A 23410-nucleotide genomic window follows, 5' to 3' on the forward strand; every position below is an offset into this window, starting at 1 on the left:
TCATTTCTGCCTTATGGCAACCTTAAGGCAAAACTAGCATGCAGTTTCCTTGGCAAAATTTGTTCAGAACGAGTTTGTCATAGCCTTCCTCAAAATGGAGAGTGTGTGATTTGTTGTATTATGCTTTTCTGTTTTTTTCTCAACAGTGTTGCCCCCATAGATCTCAAAGCGTGTCCTGTGAAGTATATATATCAGTTATATGAGTAAACATATATCGGCTGATAGTCTAAAATAAGATGAAAGAGCAACTCTGTAAAGACAGTCATAAATAAAACAGATTGACAAAAGATTAAAGAATGGGCAAAAACATAGACCCCCAAAATGGATCCCAGGCAAGTCCCTGAGTAGCATTTAATAGAACTGACCTGAATGTTTGATGGGAAATTGTCCAGGGCCAACAAAATACTCACTCCATTTATCAAAGAGTAAACACACCCAAAGATAATTTGATCGCTTTTGGAAAGAAAAAGTGGAGTATAAATAAACATAAACATAATAATAATAATAATAATAATAATAATAATAATAATAATAATAATAGGGTTGCTGTGAGTTTTCCGGGCTGTATAGCCATGATCCAAAAGCATTCTCTCCTGACGTTTTGCCTACATCTATGCCAGGCATCCTCAGATGTGGGCAAAACGTCAAGATAGAATGCTTCTGGAACAAGCCATATAGCCCAAAAAACTCACAGTAACCCAGTGATTACAGCCATGAAAGCCTTTGGCAACAAATAATAATAATAATAATAATAATAATAATAATAATAATAATAATTTGCCATGTACCAATCTTGTTGTGCATCAAATAGTAGTAGTAGTAGTAGTAGTAGTAGTACATTTTGTCTTGTAAAAATAATTTTGTTATAATTAAGCACTTTAAAAATGTCATTTATATCAACAGAGAAACCAACAAAAACATGTTTAATTATGTTTAGGCATTTCCTGGATCATGCCCTCTCTTTTTGCATTTAGCAAAAGCCACTTTTGTTAGCACTTTTGAATCAGTATCCAGCTGATTTATATGAAGTATGATGGCATCAAATCAGCAGAATTTACCAATTGGCATTCTCTCCCTACTTAGCCTTCTTGTTTGAATTTTAATCGCTATCATTATTGGAGAAAGGCTAGTCTCCATTCTGCACAACCATTTTGATGTTTTGTCCCTTTTTGCCAGTTTCCCTACTGGGAGGAAAGGAAGGGGTTGTTTATTTGCTGAAACTTCACATTGTCCTGCTGTTACCAACTCTGTCATAAATATGACTCATCAACAGTATAGTATGTTCACCTTCCATCACAGGGTGGGGACGTCCAAGAATAGCAGTGGAAACCCGATTCCAGCAGCAACAACTATTACGTGACTCTCTTGAGTGGACTGAACTAAGGCTATAACATTGATGGAGCCAGCACTCAGAGTAGAATTAAATTCCAAGTAGTCGCCATAACATTCATTTCGGTCTCCTCAAAAGAAGGCAATAAAACAGACTGGTTTCTACCCTGTTTGGACTGAATGATAATGTTAATTCTGCAACAGAGCCACAAAGATTTAACACATTATTTTTCCTTCCTGGGGAATTCTGAGAGATTTTAGGTAGTTCTATCAAGAGTGCCATGCTAAGAATGCTAGTCTGATAACGGCGGATCAGCGCTACTGGTACTTCTCGACCTTTCTGCAGCGTTTGACACCGTTGACTACGATCTAATGATTCACCGTCTTGCCATGTCTGGAGTTCACGGTCAGGCCCTCAATTGGTTCAACTCATTTCTCCAAAACCGGAGCCAATGCGTTTAGTATATGGATCAAGTTTCTGAAAGATCTCCCCTCCTATGTGGGGTACCCCAAGGTGCAATTCTCTCCCCTCTTCTCTTCAACATCTGTGTTAGACCCCTTGCTAGTTTGGCTCAGAGTTTCGGCCTAGACTGCTATCAATATGTGGACGACATTGGAGCCTGGAGCAACGTCAATACCAGACAATTTCACCTTATGTCTGGAGGCTCTGTCGAACTGGCTATGTGCTGGTAGACTGAAGGTGAACCCAGCAAAGACTGAGATTCTCTGGCATGGCCGCTCGATTGGTCTGACCCATTTGCTACCCACCTTCGATGGTGCTGCCCTATCTCCTTCACCTACTGTTAAGAGCTTGGGTGTCGTTTTGGATTCGCAGCTGACAATGGAAGCTCAGGTCGCTGCTGCCAGCAAACAGGTCTTTTTCCATCTACGACAAGCGAGGCAATTGGCACCCTACCTATCTGATGAGGCTCTGGCAACAGTCATCCATGCCACGGTCATGTCTAGGCTGGACCATTGCAACGCCCTGTATGTTGGCCTTCCGATGTCTACGACCCGAAAGCGCCGTATTGTTCAGAATGCGGCAGCCAGGTTACTCACAAGAACGCCCACGAAATGCCATATAACACCAGTGCTGCAACATTTACACTGGCTTCCAACTGAGTACCGTGGCCTGTATAAGATGTTAGTTCTGACCTTTAAAATTCTTTACGGCCAGAGTCCATCGTACCTTAGGGACCGTCTCTCATTCTCCCATCATCGGAGGTCGCAACGACCATCCCAACGTGACTTACTTTATATACCGGGTTCTAGAGAAGTGCACCTGGAAAGGACCAGACGCAGAGCTTTTTCTATTTCTGCCCCTGCCTCGTGGAATTCCTTGCCGCCCTATATGAGAGCCATTCGTGAGTTAGGGCCGTATACCTAGCACTTAAGACTTGGCTTTTTACTAGAGCTTTTGATCTGTTAATTTTATTAATATCTGTATGTATGTATTTTTATCCTTTACAATTTTAGCTTGTAAATCGCCTAGAGCATCTTGGATGGAGGGCAATTAATAAGTAATTAAATGATGATGATGATGATGAATCTGTACCGTTGTTGTTCTTGTTGTTGTGTGCCTTCAAGTTTTTTTCTTATTTATAGGGATTCTAAATTTAACCTACTAACTTTAACCTTAATTTAACCTTAACCGTTTCTTGGCAAGATTTGTTCAGTCAAGGTTTGCCATGGCCTTCTTCTGAGGATGAGAGAGTGGGACTTTAAAGCCACCCAGTGGGTTACATGGCAATTTAAACCTTGGTCCCCTGAAGTCATAATCTAATCTTCAAACTACTTCACTAGCTCTTAGCCAAACAAAAATTCTCAGGATCAGTTGCAATGTTAGTTAGAATGAGGAACTGTCCCAGGTGGCACATGCCAGGAGGCAATGGTGGCAACCTGGCTGCTACATGTGCTTTCTGGAACCTTGGTCAGTGTCCTCTAATATCTACATAGTAAAATATTTTGGAGATAGGACCAAAGTCTATACATGAAATTCATTTAGGTTTTACAAACATTTATTATGCACATACTGAAGGCAATTTTGTGTCCAATATGTTTCATAATTGCATACCTGAAGCAATGTTTGTGTTCAACAACAAAGCATCAGAAACCATAGGTATCACTGTCTCAATGACCCTTGTGAATATCTTTTGATTCTGGAGTATTTGTGTGCTGTCGCATGCTGGGCCTGAAATAATGTCTGTTTACAGGACGTGCCTTCTGTATGACCAACGGGATGCCGGGGTGCCTCAGCTGAAGGGCCCCTTAGATTTCCCAACACAAAGTTCTATTGAGGCTCAAAATAAGTTCAATGAAGTTCTTTATTTGGGCTTAAATCTTCAAACAAATGAATTAAATGCTTTATAACCTCGGAAAACTGGTAGCTTCCTCAATCTGATATCAAGGGCAGGCAACTGGTGGTAAACTTCCTTTCTTAGGGAAATCTTCTAACCCCTCCCTGGGCAATCTTTCTTTTCCTTGCTGGCGTGAGGCCCCTACTCCTGGCTCCAAGCTACTTTATGGATAGCCCGAGTGGTCCCCTACCAGACAAGATTTCTGTAGATCTGCTAAGGTGAAAGGTGTCCTTTAGATTACTCCACGAAGGTTGTAGGAACTGTCCTGTTGTCCCAGCAAAGCCTGGCTGTTTTCCAACAGCAAAAACTGTAGAACTATTCCTTTACTCCCCCAGCAGAGCTGTGAGTAGTGAAGCCTTTGTGCAGGTGGGATAGAGAAACCCACACATCCTGCTGTTAGGCTCCAAACAGTGAGACTGAACAGAAGTCCTCTTTGCCTCCAAAACCCTGGGAAAAGAGGCGGGTCTAAAGACTCTCACGATGATAGCCAGGTTGCTGGCCCTATGACTGCAACTTGGGGAAGCTACCCGATTGCAAAATGCGTGGCTAAATAAATTCATACAAACTAGCAGTGGAAGAAAAAGAAATTCAAATCTCCTGGCACTGCCGTGCCAGCACAATTTGGGATTTCAGAATTTCAGATAAGGGATGTTCAACTATTTGACTATTTAAACCCTTGTGTCGGCAGGACAGCTGACGAAAATGGCGGCGGTTCAAATCTGGGGAGTGGGTGACCTCTCATCTGTCAACTCCAGCTTCCCATGAAGGGACATGAGAGAAGCCTCCCACAGGATGATAACACATCTGGGCATCCTCTCAGCAACATCGTTGCAGATGGCCAATTCTCTCACACCAGAAACAACTTGCAGTGTCTCAAGTCATTCCTGACATTAAAAAAACAAACAATTTTACTATTTGATAAACTTCATGCTGCATTTTTTTTCCTATTATGAATGTCTCTGACAGTTCTTTGCCTCATATAGTAACTTGCTAATGGTGTCTTTCTAAGGCTAGCAGTTTCAGAGCCTTCAAAACTCATCCTCCACTTGGATTGCTGTCAATCAGAACCAGACCTCAGTTTAATTAACAGTACAAGAAGTGGGAGCTTTGCCATGGGATACATAGATGAATAGTTAAATAGATGGGTTTGCTTGCTCTCCATCTCTATCTTTCCAATTCTTGCTCTTTTGTCCCTTGCAACAAAGAAAACCATGAAACTATGAATAATGCATTTAATATTAACAGGGCTTGTTTCTGAACAGATGTACACAGCTAGGATTGTCCTGCTAAATTATAATATTTCTCTTCTCTTCCTCCTCTTCCTCTTCCTCCTCTCCCTCCTACCCCTCCTTCCCCATATCCTTGTTCTCTCCCCCCCCCCCACCCCCCAAATGTTTGGTTGTTAATAGTAGCATTATTATGGTAATTTTAGCATTATTATGATAATATGAGGATATTATGATATTGAGTGGGGGGAAAGATACTGTAGTGGTGAAACCTAAGTAAGGCCCCTTCTACACTGCCATATAAAAATCCAGATTATTTGCTTTGAATTGGATTATATGGCAATGTAACTCATATAATCCAGCTCAAGGCAGATAATATAGATTATCTGCTTCGATAATGTGGATTATATGGCAGTGTAGAAGGGACCTAAGGCCCCATCTATATTACTATATAATGCAGTTTGTTCTGCCCTTCTGACCCCACAGAGGACTCAGGGTGGATCACAATGTACATATACATGGCAAACATTCAATGCTAAAGACACACAAAATATATAGACAAACACACAGAGGCTATCTAACTTTCCAGCTTCATGAGGGTATGCTTTGAATTCCGGCCAACGGGGGACCTGTTGCTTCACCGTCCACTTGTGACACCAATGGAGTACTTCCTCATTCTTTTGCATGCTGCTGGAGAGTTTTATGGTGTCGTAAATTAGTTAAATTAGCCTGCCCACATAAGCAGTACCTAAATTTCCTACTTGACAGATGCAACTGTCTTTTGGGCTGCAAAAGTCGACAGCAAGCTAGACAAATGGTCAGGAGCTTACTCTGACCCAGGCTGGCTTCAAACTCATGACTTTTTGGTCAGTGGTGATTTTAATGCAGCTGACTCCTAACCAGCTGTGCCACAACCCAGTCCATATAATGCTATTTGGTGCAATTTAACTGCATTGTATGAGTCTACATTGACCATTTAATGCAGTTTAAAATTGTATTATATGACAGAGTAGATGGGGCCTTAAAAGGAAAAAAAAGTTTATGTGTCCACTGAAGAGCCCTGGGCATCATCTACACTGTAGAATTAATGCAGTTTGACACTGTTTGAACTGCTGTGGCTCAATGCTATGGAATCCTGGGAGTTGTAGCTTGGTGAGGTGCCAGACCCCTTTGGCAGAAAAGAGCTAAGACCTTGTAAAACAACGTCTCCCAGTATTCTATAGCATTAAAGTGGTGTCAGTCTGCATAAATTCTACACTGTACACGCACCCCTGGTTAATTGGGGCAATGATATAAAAGTAGATATGGAAAACATTTATTTGCTTAGAGATTTGTATTTGAATAAAAAATATTACAGTTTAAAATCAGTGCTTGCAAAAGTGCTAAAAGTCCAGTGAGAAAAAATTCAGATGGATTTCTGTTCAGATCAGAGCTAAGGAAATTGTCTTTGGCTGGACAACTCTCATGCATTGTTAAAAGAAGGTGGTAGGAGGATGTTAAATGGAGAGTGCTGAAGCATATGGGTTTTTTCAGTCCAGGAGTAACTAGGGAAACTTAATTTTTAGCCTGATATTATTTATTTTTTATTAGATCATTGTTGTTGTTTTTTAATGACATGTCTTGATTGTTGGGGTTGTAGATAAATAAACAGATCCCTTTACCATAGTTTCTGAACCAAAATATACCCTGCAGTATAATAAAATGTCACTTGGACTTGTGTAACAAGTAACAGTAACTTTACTTCAGTTCAAAAGGTCAAACAGAGCAACAATATATACAGCAGTCTCTCTGAATTCTTACAGAGAACAGAGGTAATTAACAGTCCTTTTAAACAGTCTTTAAAATATGCTTCATGCCTTAGAAATGATCAGGCTTCAGAGAGTTGGCAGCCATTTCCTTCCTGGCTGTTTCCAGTCAGCGCTCTCTTCTGTCAAGGCAAAAGTGGCAGTTAAAACCATTTTTCTCAGCAGCAAGCTAGAGACAGTAGCCAATCAGAATTCTGGCTGCTGCCATGCTCAGCCAATTAGCTGCTGACACATGTCTTTCCAGTCAACCCATTACATCATGGTGTCTTTTTACAAATCCCCACACTGATCAACTATGGAAGTATTTGATGCATTGTGCTCAGGTTTGGCTCTGAAATATCAGGATCTAAGACGGAACGTGTACATTGACTCTGAAATATGACAACTTAATAAAGCGAAACTTTCCATGTTATTCCTGCAGCTCAGACCTAAAACATACCTAAAGTTGCTTGTTCTTGATGTGTTCTTGAATACGGAGTATCTTGCGAGCATAGGGTTGTGTTGGATTGTATATGTGGGGGTTACAAACCCAAGTCTGCCTCCTTTACCAGGTTTAATGCCTTGCAATTTAAATGACTCCTTTCCATTTTAAGAACCTTTCCTGCTAAAAACTAAACATTCCTCCACATCACATTACAGATTTATCATGTTCTATTTACCATTGCTGCTAGGCATGATTTTAGAAAATGGTCAGACTAGGGTAAAAATAGTAGACAAGTGGTAACAAACAAGTCAACAAGCTAGCTGAGACCAAAGTCCCACCAGACTGGACTTTTGACTGAATAAACTTTGGATAGATAATTGCTTACTTGGTCGATGATTAAGATCATAAGAAGAGACCTACTGGTTCAGCATTGCGTTTTCACAGTAGTCAGTCAGCTGCCTGTAGGAAGGTTTCCAGCAGAATATGAATGGATTCATATTATTCTCCCAGCAAGTGTCACTTTCAAAGGCATGTTGCCTGTGGATGGCTAGTAGCTATTCCCTTTTACTTCAAAGTGAACACCAAGATGTGGAAAATTCTCTTTTATATTTCATAGTAGAAATATTTCAAAAACATCTTGAATTACATTAATATTGCAGAGAACTCTAGGAAACCAGGAATTTAATCCCTGCTTGCGCACTTTTTTCATGTCAGGAGCGACTTGAGAAACTGCAAGTCACTTCTGGCATGAGAGAAATGGCCATCTGCAAGGACTTTGCCCAGGGGATGCCCAGATATTTGATGTTTTACCATCCTTATGGGGGGCTTCTCTCATATCCCTGCATGCAGAGGCGGCCCTAGGTAATTTTCAACGGTAAGCAAACAGTATTTTGCCCCCCCCCCCCAACCAATAGCTGATATATATTTTCTGTTCGTCATGGGAGTTCTGTGTGCCATATTTGGTTCAGTTCCATCATTGGTGGGGTTCAGAATGCTCTTTGATTGTAGGTGAACTATACATCCCAGTAACTACAACTCGCATATGTCAAGGCCTATTTTCCCCCAAGAGCGCCTCAAGAGTGCCCCTGGGCAAAATCAACTATACTGCAAATGCTTACTTTGTATAATGGGTTCAGCCGCCCCTGCCTGGATGGGGAGCTGGAGCTGACAGAGGGAGCTCATTCATGCACCCCCTGGATTCAAACCGCTGACCTGTCGGTCAACAGTCCTGCCAGCACAAGGGTTTAATGTACGTCTGTATATGTTTAATGTCTGCCCATATATGTTGTATGTCATTAAATGATTGCCATGTATATCTACATTGTAATCCGCCCTGAGTTTCCTGTGGGGTGAGAAGGGCGGAATATAAATACTGTAAATAAATAAATAAAATAAAATAGTTAATGTATTGCGCCACCAGGGGCTCCACTGGGTGAACTTGGGCAAGTCACACACTTTCAGCTTCATAGGCAGGCAATGGGAAAACCTCTCTGCAATAGGTTTGCCTTGCAGGCAACATTGATCAAAAATAATTTGAAAACATGCAACAGCTCAGACAATTTTCTACCATAGGGTGTTCTACTATGCTTCCCTGGCCTGCAGCACCTGCTGTAAGCCAGAATACTCACCAGACTACCAAAACCAGAATAATGTAGGTGTAACCATGGTAGTTAAAGGGGCTTCAAGCTGCCATTAAGTGTAAATGTATCACATTGGATTAGTTAGAACCCTGAACAGAAGCACTCCATATTATATCATTTTCTTGTGCATCCCGTTGGTCTATGTGAATGGGAAAAGTCTGTACACAAAAGAAATGTAGGTTTGGTCAAATTCCCAGGGAAGTGGTTCTCAACCTTCCTAATGCCATGACCCCTTATTACAGTTCCTTAAGTTGTGGTGACTCCCAACCTTAAAATTATTTTCATTGCTACTTCATAACTGTAATTTTGCCTTTGCTATGAATCATAATGTAAATATCTGATATACAGGATGTATTTTCATTCACTGGACCAAATTTGGCACAAATAACCAATACACTCAAATTTGAATACTGGTGGGGTTGGGGGAGGATTGATTTTGTCATGTGGGAGTTGTAGTTGCTAGGATTTAGGGTTCATCTACAATCAAAGAGCATTCTGAACCTCACCAACGATAGCATTGGGCCAAACTTCCCACACAGAACTCCCATGACCAATAGAAAATACTGGAAGGGTCTGGTGGGCATTGACCTTGAATTTTGGAGTTGTAGTTCACCTACATTCAGAGAGCACTGTGGACGCAAACAATGATGGATATGGACCAAACTTGGTATGAATACTCAATATGCCCAAATGTGAACACAGGTGGAGTTTGGGGAAAATAGACCTTGGGAGTTGTAGTTGCTAGGATTTATAGTTCACCTACAATCAAAAAGCCCTTTGAACCCCCACCAATGATAGAATTGGGACAAACTTCCCACACAGAATCCCCATGACCAACAGAAAATACTGGAGGAATTTGGGAGGAATTGAGAATGACTTTGGGGAGATGTATTTCACCTACCTCTGGAGAGCTCTGTGAACCCAAACGACTATGGATCTGGACCAAATTTGGCACAAATACCTGATACATCCAAATTTGAATACTGGTGGGGTTTGGAGGGATTGATTTTATCATTTGTGAGACGTAGTTGCTGCCAAAGGGGTTCCTAAAACCATCAGAAATGTGTGTTTTCTGATGGTCTTAGCAACCTCTCTGAAACCCCCCTTGCAACCCCCCCCCCAGGGTGTCCCAACCCCCACGTTGGGAATTGCTGGCCTAGAGTATTAGTGCTGCATAGCCAGCACAAAAGGCCTTTCTTCCTTTCCCAACTTCTGCAGCTTTCCACAACATCCCAAACCAGCTCCATGGGGTTTCCTAGCCTCTCTTCCCAGCAGATTCTCCTTCTGCTATTTCTGCTTAGATTTTGGCCCTGGTGCTATGTTGGAAAGTGTGAAATTCAGGCAGAAGCAAGTACTATGTTCAAAATGAGAATAAGGATAAAGATTTTATCACACCACCCCATTATTCATTTTAGAGTAAATAATGGATGCATACTGGATTAAGTGCCTTCAATATTTCACCTCTCTTCAAAACGAAATTGCGCTAGATTCACCTATCTGTGGTCCTACAATCACATTTCCACACACTCTCGTAACCTTGTCTTCTGCAGTAGATAATGAATACATACTGGATTAAACACCTTCAACATTTCACCTCTCTTCAAAAGAAAATTGCACTAGATTTATCTAACACATTTCCACACACACTCATAACCTTGTCTGATGCAGATCCTTTATATTAATTTCAGCATTAGAATACACTGCCACAGATATGTACAAAATAGAAGGAAAACAACTATCTTGGGAATAGTGAGGGAGAGAGGTGGAGAGGAGGAGACCCCCTCCCCCTCAACAGAAGTGGAAGGGACCCATTGAACTAAGAGATGTGATAGGAACATCGTGGGATTGGGAGCTATGAATGGGTTTTACCTGCCCTTGGCTAGGGATGGGAGAATCATGGACAGGAGAAATAGTTGGATGCACATAGACTGTTTAAAGAACAAGACTCAAACACAGGGGAGCTCCAGATAAGAAACAATCAGGGACAGTTAATCACCTCTCAACAAAGGATTTCCCCCAGGCATTAACAAGCCACACCTAAAAACCATCAGGCCATCAAATGTTAATCGAGGTGGCCAATTTCTGTGTTCCTTGTGAGGTGTCAAGTGTTGGCACAAAAGTTTGAAAGCTGAAAAATTGTTTAAAAAAAAGTCAATTACCATAGAGGGAAGGGCTAGCTCATGAGAGTTTGGCGTCTGGGGTAGAGCAAAATTAAATTTAAAAGTACCTATTTTTCTAAAGTAATACTGCACACTTCCGCAGGCTGAGCAAATTATTTTAGAGTGCACACACAATCTCTGATAACTTTTCTCCCTCTTTTTTTTCTTTGTAGTAAAAATACAATATCAGATTAATAACTAACAAATTGCTATATTTTGCAAATTGTTGCTGGGGAACAAATGGCTTATTCTGCTTAATGGTAGGTGTGGCACTACAGGAAAATAAAAAAGAGCTCTTCACTGATTTTTTCCCTGCTCCAAAACCCTATTCTGCTTTGAAATAAGTCAACTGTTAGCAATGCCATAAAACATAATACCCATCTGCATTTTCCCACAGCTAGGCAGGAGCTACTTCATGTGATTATCTCCTACAAAATGGAGGGCGAATACACTTGGGAAACCAAAACCTGTGACCTGGAGAGGTGCTATGAAGGGTCCCACCGGGTGATATTCAAGGATGACCTTTCCCTTAGAAACACCAGTGCAGAGGAACATGGGGCTAATCTAATTATTCCTCTGGGCAACTGGCACAATCACCCAATCCGTCCTGGCCAACAACGAACCCCTTCCACTTATATAGAATTAATTTTCAACCACCTTGAAAGATCACCAAGCCACCCAGTTCTCTTGCCTTTGTTTCTCCTTGGGAACCGATCAATGGGTATTTTGGTACCCATTGTTTCCTCAGCCTGAACCCACTGTGGAATCCTGGATGAGAAGATTAAACCCATCAAGACCATCAACCCTGAACCCTGCCCACATTCCTTTCATCACGCATCTTAAGAAGGCAGACACAGAAAATGGCCACAAGTTGTTCCCCATCAGACAAGGAAACCAATCAACTGCAGCAGAGGACGGCATGCCTCCACCAATCAGCACACAGATCATACCTTGCACTAATCAGTGCCCAGAGTGGTAAAACATCATTCTTTGAATAGCTGCCAGGTCTCTATAAATCATAGAATCATAGAGTTGGAAGAGACCTCATGGGCCATCCAGTCCAATCCCCTGCCAAGAAGCAGGATATAGCTCTGTGTGTATCCATTGCTCTATTGACTTCATCCCACAGTGTGTGGGAGAGAAGGTATAAGTGTGTGGGAGAGAAGGTATACCATACAGCTCAGTCATACTCCATTTTGAAATTAAATGGATGATTTTCCTTCATCGATTATTGCAGCCCAGCTTCTTGCATGACTCCTTTTCACCCAAACACCACGCACGTCATAAATAATAGGTTTATTATGAAAAACATATATAATAGAAAAAGCAGTTTCATAAAGGTATGCAATATTCCAAAAGTCATTCCAAAATAAGCAGACTAAGCAAACACTAGAAACAATAAAAAACCAGACTGTAAAAGCATTTTCAAAGTTATATCCATAAGCTTGATATTCTTGAACTAAACAAATAGCAATGACCAAATCTGAATCTGAACCTAAAATCCCAGAAGATAAAAACAAGAAACTGTAATCCAAGGGTTTTTAACACTTAAACCAAAATTCTATCTAAACACTTGAAAACTTGAACATGACTATACTCCAAAGGCTTGAAAACCTATACCAAGATTTGGAATCCAATCAAGAGGCATTGAACTTAAAACAGGAAAACAAGATACAAAACCAAAGACCAGAACTCCTCACTCAGAGCTCCCAAGACAGGCAACTTGACACATGAAAATCCAACAGTTATCTCATGATGAACATTAGCTCAAATTGCTTAAGAATTCTTACCCATGACATCACTCTTTCTCACACCTGGGTTCCCTTTGCTTATGTTTCAGACTCTGGGAACAATGAATTTGCCTCTGCTTCGCTCTATCTCTTCTGAACTCTAAATGTTGAGTTTTAGGCAACACTCCTGTCTCCTCCACATTTCTTTCAGAGTCAATCCCTGACAGATTCCCATGAGAACAAATTTCTGTTTCCCTGACAATTAATCTACTCAAAACATTCCCATCATCTTGAGAAACAGGCTCAGGAGTAAAAACCTCAGGCTCCACCAAAAAGCCCCCTTCCTCATTCTCAGAGGTTTCACAGGCCTCGACATCCATCACACACTAGCAAACTATCCGTTTCATTCAGGAGTTCTCAATTGATTTGTCATCACATTGTAGAGAGTTGTTCCCGCTCACTGTTCCTCCCCATTTTATTTGTGAAAAGGAACACCCCCTCTCCTGGACTATGAGTTTTGTTCCTGGGTTATAAATGTCATTTCCTAATTGCTTCTATCATAAACACATGGTGCTTTAGTTCACATACATGAAAATACCAGCAGATAAGATTTCCTCTCCCTAGGTCAGGAAGATGAATGGAACCAGCCTTTTGATGTGTTCATTCATTTTGATGTGTTTGAATCTTCTGATGTGTTCCTTTTTTTCACTTGCACAGAGGACACAGCATAGCATTTTTGAGTTGGGGATTTTGTTAAATTCATTTTAAAGTGTTATACTTGGTACTTTATAATTCTAATATACTATGTAACACACACACACACACACACACATGTATTTCCCCAGGTTTTGTGTATTCTTAAGGTACAAAGCGGATAATACCCAATGCTATATAACACGATCTGAAATTTTTATCAAAATGCCTTACAGGAATCAATGACTTTTTTGTACAGTCTGTAATGTATATCAAAAAAATAAAAGCTTTACAAGTATAATACTTTATTTAAATAGTGTGATCTCTTGCCCAGTGGACATCATTCACTGACATCTTCCAATGCTGCAAGGCAACTGGTCTATTTTTACAGTGCTTGTGCTTGACTTGAACAAATCAAGTCTTTATGCCCTAAATTCTTCTTCTGCCCACACAAGCTGCCTACTCCAACCAAATCCCATTAAAGCACTCTCTAGAGAACTTTGCTTCAAGCTGATAGCAATATATTCTTTCCTTACGATTCATGCAGAAGCCTGCTTTAGGTATTTAATGCCCTTTCCAACCAGCAACCTCCATGTCATGGAGAACAGAGTGGAGTGAAGAAATATTCCTCTAAGTTCCTTTTCAGAGAAGAGGTATGGATTTGTATTTTATTAAAGAAAAGACGACATCTTACTGTGTCTTCAAACGACATTTTAGTGCTGGAGGTATGGGAATTTATAACACAGTATTAATTTTAATATCTAAGTCATGGCATTGTTATGTGAAAATGTGGCCTGTCAACTAATGGCAACCTCATTAATTTCCTAAGGTTTTCTTAGGCAAGGAATACTCAGATGTTGTATTGCTGACTTCTTCCCCTGAAATATGAACTATAATACCTGCATTCATTGGTGGTTTTCCGTCCAAGTACTAACCATAGATGACCCTGCTTAGCTTCCAAGATCAGAAAGGATCTGGTGCCTTTACAGTATTGATACTTCTAGTATAAACATTGATTTTTGTCAAGGAAATATATAATTTTGTATGCCAAAGGACTAGACTTAGGACCTCATCACATGGGGATCCCCCCCCCCCCCATCGTAGGAAGCATTCAACACAACACTGTACGGAGCCTGCCAGAGCCCATCACATGATGTATGGTTACAACCAGCAGGGCTCCGTGTTGAAAGTGTGCTGCAAGGAAAAATTCAGAACATGGGTGACTCCCTATTTTCTGATTGAGTAAGCTGAGGACAGCATGGGGGGAAGCCAGGCAGTGACAGCTTCTCTCATGTAATGAAGAAGGGGGTGATATGGGGTGTAGAGTGACCCCATGGATCCCTCTTCTTCCCCACAGATTCCTCCACTGCCCCACCGATTTGCCGCACTGCCCCAAAGATTATCCCGCTGTCACTCAGCTTCAGGACCTCAATGTGATGAGGCCTTCAGTAAGGCTAACATTCAAGTTGACGTGCTTAAGACTGAACTTGCACTGTTGCATTGATTAAATGTAGGAAGAAAAATTATTTCAAGTCATGGTGATATTAATTGGGGCTGAAGTTACTTCCAACAAGACAGAGTGACTTCACCCATATCTGAATAGCCAGGGGCAAAATAATGTTCCATATTCCTCAGCTATAGGTGATTTCATCACATCATTATATATAAACACATTCTTCTTAAAAGATAGCTTTCTAGGCTTTTATCTGAGGCACTTAAGATTTTGCTACTGTAGGTATGCTTCCTACATCCACAGAGAGTTTACCCAGTTGGTGGCTTCCTTTGTTCCTTGCCTATTAGGCTAGCTTGCAAAGAACAATGAAAATACCCCAGGCAAAAGTGACAAACTCCCCTCTCCCCGGCGATACCCAAATGCCCCCACTGTGTTGCTTGTGAGCCAGCTACGACTAACAAACTTGATCACCCCAATAGCTGCTGGAGAGGGAGAGGGAGAGGGAGAGAGAAGGGGGCAGAATACCCTACAGGTCAGGATTCGGAAAACTGATAACTTTATTTCAATAATTCTGATATCCAGAGTGGATGATATTTGAATGAATCTCTTAAATGTAAATTGTAATTTTTGTCCTTCGGTTTTTAAAACAGATCACTGCAATTATAAACCAATTATGGATTTTGGTTATCACAGATAAGGATGATTTTTGGCATCATCTACACTGCCATATAATGCAGTTTGAACAGTGTAGACCCATATAATGCAGATTGTACTGCTTTGAACTGGATTATATTAGTCTACACTACCATAGATGGAGTGTTACACTGCCATTATAATGCAGATTGAACTGATTATATATGGCAAATATATAATGCAGATTATATATATAATCCAGTTCAATGCACTTCAATCTGGATTCGAAAACTGGGTTATATGACAATGTAGATCCAGCCTAAATGGGGTCATAGATGCTTTTAATAAGTGTTTTCCAAATTTGCAATTCTCTTCACAGGGGCGGTTCAACCCATTATGCAAAGTAAGCCTTTGCGAGTTGTAGTTACTGGAATGTATAGTTCACCTACAATCAAAGAGCATTCTGAACTCCACCAATGATGGAATTGAATAAATATGGCACACAGAACTCCCACGACGAACAGAAAATATATATCAGTGATTGGTTGGGGGGGGGGGGGGCAAAATACTGTTTGCTTACCATTGAAAATTACCTAGGGCCGCCTCTGTCTCGTCATCAATTTCACATTAAAAATGAATTTGAGAGAAAGTGAAGCTGACTTTGATTTGTGTTCTTGGGTTTTCCATGTTTTACTTTCATTCCCTGTACAATCATGGAGCTATAGTTCTAAGTTAGAATTGAGGAAAACGTCTCTCTTTTTTTGAGGTGGGCTTCCCATCTTTATTAGCTTCATGGAATTGAGATAGAACTTGCTTCTGTGACTACTGAGAATAGTTTACAGGGCGAGTATCCTTTATCTCAGTGGTTCTCAACAGGTGTTTTGGCCTTCAGCTCTCAGAAATCCCAGCCAGTTTACCAGATGCTAGGATTTCTCTGACTTGAAAGTCAAAACATCTGGGGACTCACAGGTTGAGAACCACTGCCTTATCTGAACAAATTGAGATTTGCACACCTTTTAATGAAAGATCCATTGCCAAATAATCCTTTAAGATGAAGAGCATTTTCAAAAGCACTTCCAGTACAATTTTCTTATGAAAGCACCTCTCTGGAACACAACTGTGTTTTCCAAATATTACAATAGGGACCTCATCCCATGGGGAAAGGGGAAGTTGGGAATGGGGAATTGTCCTCTTTTCCATAGTGTTTCATTCCAGTCTGTTTATAAAATAGTCAATATTTTTAACTCCATCACACACAACATATTATGACTGTTTCTACTGTGGTCCTCCGCGTTCTGAGCTATCACATGGACAAGTGTAGTCCCCACCCATTTTGCATTCTTCTTTTTAAAAAAAGGAAACTTCACAATTATAGGAGTCTGAAATCTGGGTCTATGAAAGGGAGAAAATATAGTCACAGTAAAGTAGTGATATATTGAATTTTCACAATTCCTGAAGAATAGGTAAAGGAAAAGGTTTTCTCCTGACATTAAGTCCAGTCGTGTCCAACTCTGGGGGTTGGTGCTCATCTCCATTTCTAAGCCGAAGAGCTGGCATTGTCCGTAGACATCTCCAAGATCATGTGGCCAGCATGACTGCATGGAGCACCGTAACCTTCCTGCCAGAGCTATATCTCACATTTGCATGTTTTCAAACTGCTAGGTTGGCAGAAGCTGGGCCTAATAGTGGGAGCTTACCCTGCTCCCCAGATTTGAACCTGTGACCTTTCAGTCATCAAGTTCAACAGCTCAGTGGTTTAACCCACTGTGTCATCAGGGGTTCCTCCTGAAGAATAAATTGTACTAAAAAATTCTGCGAAAGTTTCAAGAAAGAGGATTACTAGTCAGAAAGGGAGCATTTAGGCTCATTTTGAGACTGCCCACAGGAACACCCACTCTTTAACATCACTAAAATGATCTAAAATGGGGCTATCTGACAATTCCCATTCCACATGTAAATAAGTATCTTTAACCATTGCTGTGCATATTAGGAGCTCGAAAGGCAATATCTATCCAACTCGTCAAACCTCTGTTTCTGCACACTTTAAACACATTTTAAAGATGGAATCCCATGGGAAATGACTGGAAATAGTTTTGCTGTTTTAAGTATAATTGGATCAATTTTATTGTTATTAATTTTACCTTTCTGTATTTTGTTGTATTTGTGTTTTGTTGCACTATTGAGTGCTTTCTGTGAGTCACCCTAAGTCCCTTTGAGGAGATGGTGGCAGGATACAAATAAAGTATTATTATTATTATTATTATTTAATAGACTTTGTCTTTAAACTGCTTTTAAAGTGCGTAAAAACAAGGGCAGTGAAGGGGGATCCTGTGTCTGATGAGGACCTAAAAATCCTTCTTCTTCATGGACAGCTAGCAGCTAAGACATCAGGAGTCTAATGTAATAATTGAATAACACCACATTTTTACAGCTTAAACTTTGAAGCATCTTCTGGTCCCAAACATGAGTGACAGATACTTTATATATTGGTATTTCCTAGAATAATTTTTTTTATTGCTGTGGCTTCTGGTCTCATTTGTGATAACAACCCCCTCTTCTGCTCATACCATATGTGATGTACAAACAACAAAGATGCAGCTGACAAAATGAGGTCATGTCTCAATAAATATGTTAGTCTCTGAAATACCACAAAGCCCTATTGTTTAACTGCTGGGAAAAGGACAGAAATATTTACAAGCCAAATACAGACTATTGCCTCTGTGTCCTGTCCCTCTTTTTTAAATCAAATGTTGTTGAGGTAATCCATTTTCTTTTGCTCAAAAGAAGGAAATAAAGAAAGGCACTATAAACATATTAATAAAATAGAAGGTCTGGCCGATCCAATATTGTTATACAGCACCTCCTATCGGTTTTGGCCAGCATACCAACAGATGATAGGACCTCAAGTCAAAACATCTGGTGCTAGACTTGTTAAGGATTCTTCCTCCACATAACTAAAATATAAAAGGGTGATAGGAAGTTGGAGCTGGGTGATCTAATGCTGCAGCATGTTTTGATGAACATTTTCCTGGTCAAGTTGAATGAAAATGTTATTGATCACTATGAATAAAAATGAACATGGCCATATAGCCCAAAACACCTACAACAACCCAATGATTTCGACCATGAAAGCTTTTGACAATACATATGAATAAAAGTTTAACTTTCAGCATTTGTTAATTGGATTTTCTTTTGGTAAACTGCATGGTAAGTTTGCTCTGATTATGTAGTCTTAACTATGACCTGGCCTTCTGGACCCATGGTCTTCATTTGATACACTGAATGCAACTCATTGGAGCCTTTATTTGAAGGGCTGGAAATGTCTCTGCTCCACTATTTGTAATGTGTTAGGAGTTCTATGGCACTTGTAAAAGGATCCCGAAAGCTGCAAATGCATATAATGCACTCTTCATAATGTAAAAGGGTATATGTTTAGAAGAATGCCATGAAGTTGAAGTTGAGCTGCACATCAAGCTTTTAATTGAAACTATATAATGAATATTAACAACTTAATGATGTATTGCTGAAAAAAATTAAGAGAGGAAATAATAATAATAATAATAATAATAATAATAAGAAGAAGAAGAAGAAGAAGAAGAAGAAGATTGAACTGCAAAGACTCTGGCACAAGCCAGTAAAGGTAGTCCCAGTGGTGATCGGCACACTGGGTGTGCCGATCTTGGCCTGCACTTAAACACAATCGGCACTGACAAAATTACCTTTTGTCAGCTGCAAAAGGCCACCCTACTGGGATCTGCATGCATTATTCACTGACACATCACACAGCCCTAGACATTTGGGAAGTGTCCAACATGTGATCCAATACAACAGCCAGCAGAGTGATCTTGTTTGCTGTGTACTAATCTTGTTATGTTTCAAATAATAATAATAATAATAATAATAATAATTCTTCACATAGTCGTAGATGCTTGGGAAGTGTTCAACTTGTGATTTTGTGATACGAAATCCAGCATATAGATCTCGTTTGCTGTGACATACTGTGCTTTATTTATATCCTGTTCTATATCCCAAGGGACTCAGGGCGGCTCATAGCATAAATAATACAATACAGTACAATACAATACAATACAATACACCACACAAAGTAGAATAAACAATTAATAACATAACCAAACAATATAAGACAACAAGATACATGAGATTTGCCACGAGATTTCAAAATAAATGGTTGTTAGTATTACAAATCAAAACACTTGATGTACGTGTTTCAGATTTCTCCCTATTTAATGGTTTTATTTTGTTTTAAAATAATGAGGTGATGGGAAAATGGGGGGGGGGGTGGAGGATAGAAATGTTAGGTTTGTTTTTTGTTGTTTGTTTTCAAGTCATCCCTAAAGTATGATGACCCAAAGGCAGACTTTCTACACCTTGGAAACTCTGTGAAAGTATCACAAAAAAGCCTGAGGTTATTTTTGTCTTAATAAATGGAATAAAATCAATATAATCTGGGAAATATGACCAAGACACAATATGACTATAATGAAGATGACTACTTGAGTATAAGCCAACCCAAATATAAGCCGAGGCACCTAATTTTACCACAAAAAACCAGGAAAACTTATTGACCTGAGTATAAGATGAGGGTGGAAATGCAGCAGCTACTGGTCAATTTCAAAATAAAAATAGATACCAATAAAATTACATTAATTGAAGCATCAGTAGGTTAAAAGTTTTTGAATATTTAATATTTTTAATATTAAAACTGTAATTTAAGATAGGACCTGCTCAACACTGATTACCTATATACTCAAGTATAGGCTGACCCGAATATAAGCCAACCAGGACCTATAAGCCTATAAGCCAATGGGGGCATTTTAAACCATTAAAAAGGGCTGGAAAAACTCGGCTTATACTCAAGTATATATGGTATATCTATATATTGTTCAAAGGAAATGTTTTGTTATTCACTCCAATGAAGTGGCTGCAAAGTGGTTTGGTGCAGACAGCAGAAGTTCACGTCCTCTTCTAAGCATGCATTAAATGTATATTATAGGTTCCTTCTGAATCAGGATTCCTGAAGTTCACATTTGTTCCTGCATTTGGAAGGCTACCAACTCAGCACCATATTACTGATGCTCCATCTTCTATGATTGGCATTGGAGGAAGACCTGTGGATAAGAACTACCAGGAAAATACTAGAAACAGAGTAAGGCACTTTTTAACAAAAATGTTTTGCTCTGTAAAAAGGACAGGAGGTAGGAAACATTTTTCAAATAGCCTCAAAATGTGTCTCTTTCCATCTACTACATGATCACTAAATTTAAGTACAGTTTGAAAATTATGTTATATGATATGCGTAAAAATGCACTGTCACACTTCTTTAATGGATTTCAGTCCCCAAAGAGAAAATACGTTCTTATAGAAGAGGAATGAGTCGTGTTACCACTCTGCCTGTGCATTGCTTGCTGTGGCTAGAATATTTGCAAAATGCTCCATAAGATATGGTAAAATTGTCAATCAAGAGATGGGCAGAGATCCCACAGGCATTCTTTTGCAATAAGTAAGAGTGGGGAAACCATATAGGGCAGTGGTTCTTGACTTGTGGGTCCCCAGATGTTTTGGCTTTCAACTCCCAGAAATCCTATCAGCTGGTAAACTGGCTGGGACTTCTGGGAGTTGAGGGCCAAAACACCTGGGGACCCACAAGTTGAGAACCACTGATATAGGGCAAACTCAATTCTAAAAGGTTTTTTTTTTCATGTCAGGAGTGACTTGAGAGACTGCAAGTTGCTTTTGGTGTGAGAGAATTGGCCATCTGCAAGGATGTGGCCCAGGGGATGCCCAGATGTTTTTGATGTTTTACCATCCTTATGGGAGGTTTCTTTCATGTCCCCGAATAGGGAGCGGGAGCTGACAGAAGGAGCTCATCCACTCTCTCCACAGATTGGAACCTCCGACCTATTGGTCTTCAGTCCTGCCGGCACAAGGGTTTACCCATTGTGCCTCTGGGGGCTCCATTCTGTAGTTTGACTCACCGTCATTTAACTGTAAAGAAAAGGCTATTGTAGGCAATATACAATGTGAGCTTGTCATACGCACAAAGACCATGAGCAAAAATAGAAAGTGAAAGGTCAGCGGCGATCTCTAGCCTAAACCTATCTAAAGTGAGCTTGTAGTGTGCCAGAGACATACGACAGGTGTTACACACACAGCAACCAAACCTATGAAATACAATGGAAGCATGCTTTGTTGGATAGACCATGATATTCTGCCAGCAATCCCGACTATTTGATTATCTAAAACCCTATAACGGTGTCTTGGTTGGGAACATTAACTTTCCCAAAGGAAATCCTAATACATTATGTAGTGCTAGGTCAGTTGGGCTGTTTCCTTCTACGCAGAGTCTCTTGTGTGACAGTAGTACATTTTGTCAGAAGTTCAAGGCAAATTGCTGAATGGCCTCTGCCCACTGTGTGTATCTGGAGCCCCAGCATGCCATTTTCTCACATTTAAGAAATTAAAGACAAGGATCTGAAGGACCGGAAAACGAGTTCCTACAACACAACAATTAGGCCTTGTACTAAAAAAAAAAAGGCCCACTCTTACAAGTACACCCCAACTGCAATTCTCTTTGATTGGCCTGTTTAAGGGATGTCCTGGTTTTAAAGCCTTTTGTTCCCTTCAGAGATATAGGACCTGTCCCAGATTTGTTTCTCTGATTATCGTGGGATCCATTGTTTGGTGGCTGTCTATCCCACAGACAGAATCCAGTCTTGCTTCCCACCCCATAGAAAGACCTGACACTCCATTCTGCTTGATTGGACCTGTTTCCACTAAGTTTTCTGTCTTGCTCTTAATATGGTGCAAATTCATTTGTCTGCTTTTCTTACGGCTTTTATGTAGCCAGAAACGTACAATAAATGACCACCAGACAGACACTTGTGTTAGTTAAAGGCAGTAGTGGCTATCAATAGGAAATAGTTATTCCAAGAAATTACTTCCCACCTCCTTGTATGCACTGGATTTATTTTCCCTGATCCAGCTCCTGTTTGCAAGGTCCCAAGTTACTGGATTTATTTGCTGTAGGATTAGGCTGGAATTAAGATCCTAGTTCTTCTTCTGGTAAGTAAATTATGCATGGGATATTTTATTTTATAGCACAGAGCAGGTGCTGAAGAAGAGGCCACAGGAAGCGGAAAGAAAGGAAACAGTAGCAGAAACAGCAGCCAGAATCGATTCCAAACCAAAGAGCATAACACAAGCAGAGGGGGAATGGACAAGGAAGACCTTTTCAAAGCAGAGTTTGTCTTCTTTACGGACTCAGATGAAGACACAAAAGCTGCTATGCGCAATGGCTATGGAATAGAAAGAACTGAACATTCAACTACATCCAATATATCTCCCAGGAGTGAGACAATACAACAAGCGAATGCTCCACAGCCATGTCTTCATACTGACCCTCTGTACAGCCCTTCCAGTCATCCCAAACATGCTCAGGTACCATGTTCTTGAAATGCATTATAATGATGTGAATGGGTGTGAGAGAAAATCATTCTTTTGTCATCATTAGGGAAATCTGTCTATCTATACTGCTCTTGGCTGCAGTTTTATTTAGTCACGCCTCCTCCTACTTTATGATTTTTTTTTGTTGTGTCAGGAGCTACTTGAGAAACTGCAAGTCGCTTCTGGTGTGAGAGAATTGGCTGTCTGCAAGGATGTTGCCCAGGGGATGCCCGGATGTTTCTGATGTTTTACCATACTTGTTGGAGGCTTCACTCATGTCAGCTGGAGCTGACAGAGGGAGCTCATCTGCACTCTCCCCGGATTTGGGGAGAGTGCAAATGATGATTTGATATCACTTATACTTTGTTATTCTTGATGTGCCTTTGTCAGGGGGACATCAAGCAAAGGAGCAGAGCACTGCAACAGTAGTTGGCAGAACAGAACTGAGGATGTTAGATCTGCTTGACATTTTCAATTTGACATTGCAGCTCTGAAAT

The 23410-nt window shown here is 40.3% G+C and overlaps 1 protein-coding gene across 5 annotated transcripts in view; it reads left to right on the plus strand.

Moving 5' to 3' along the window:
* Positions 1-23410, plus strand: part of MLIP (muscular LMNA interacting protein) — a 67993-nt gene that overhangs the window by 12445 nt on the left and 32138 nt on the right. For 4 of the 5 annotated variants that reach the window (XM_067468400.1, XM_067468397.1, XM_060788166.2 and 1 more), the window contains 2 exons: positions 20464-20616; positions 22569-22907. In XM_067468400.1, the coding sequence (XP_067324501.1) occupies positions 20464-20616; positions 22569-22907 (492 nt within the window). The remainder of the gene's footprint in view (positions 1-20463; positions 20617-22568; positions 22908-23410) is intronic. The other variant, XM_067468396.1, reaches the window with a different exon arrangement.

The sequence above is a fragment of the Anolis sagrei genome, chromosome 1 (genome assembly GCF_037176765.1).
Source record: "Anolis sagrei isolate rAnoSag1 chromosome 1, rAnoSag1.mat, whole genome shotgun sequence".
NCBI classification, from domain to species: Eukaryota; Metazoa; Chordata; class Lepidosauria; order Squamata; family Dactyloidae; genus Anolis; species Anolis sagrei.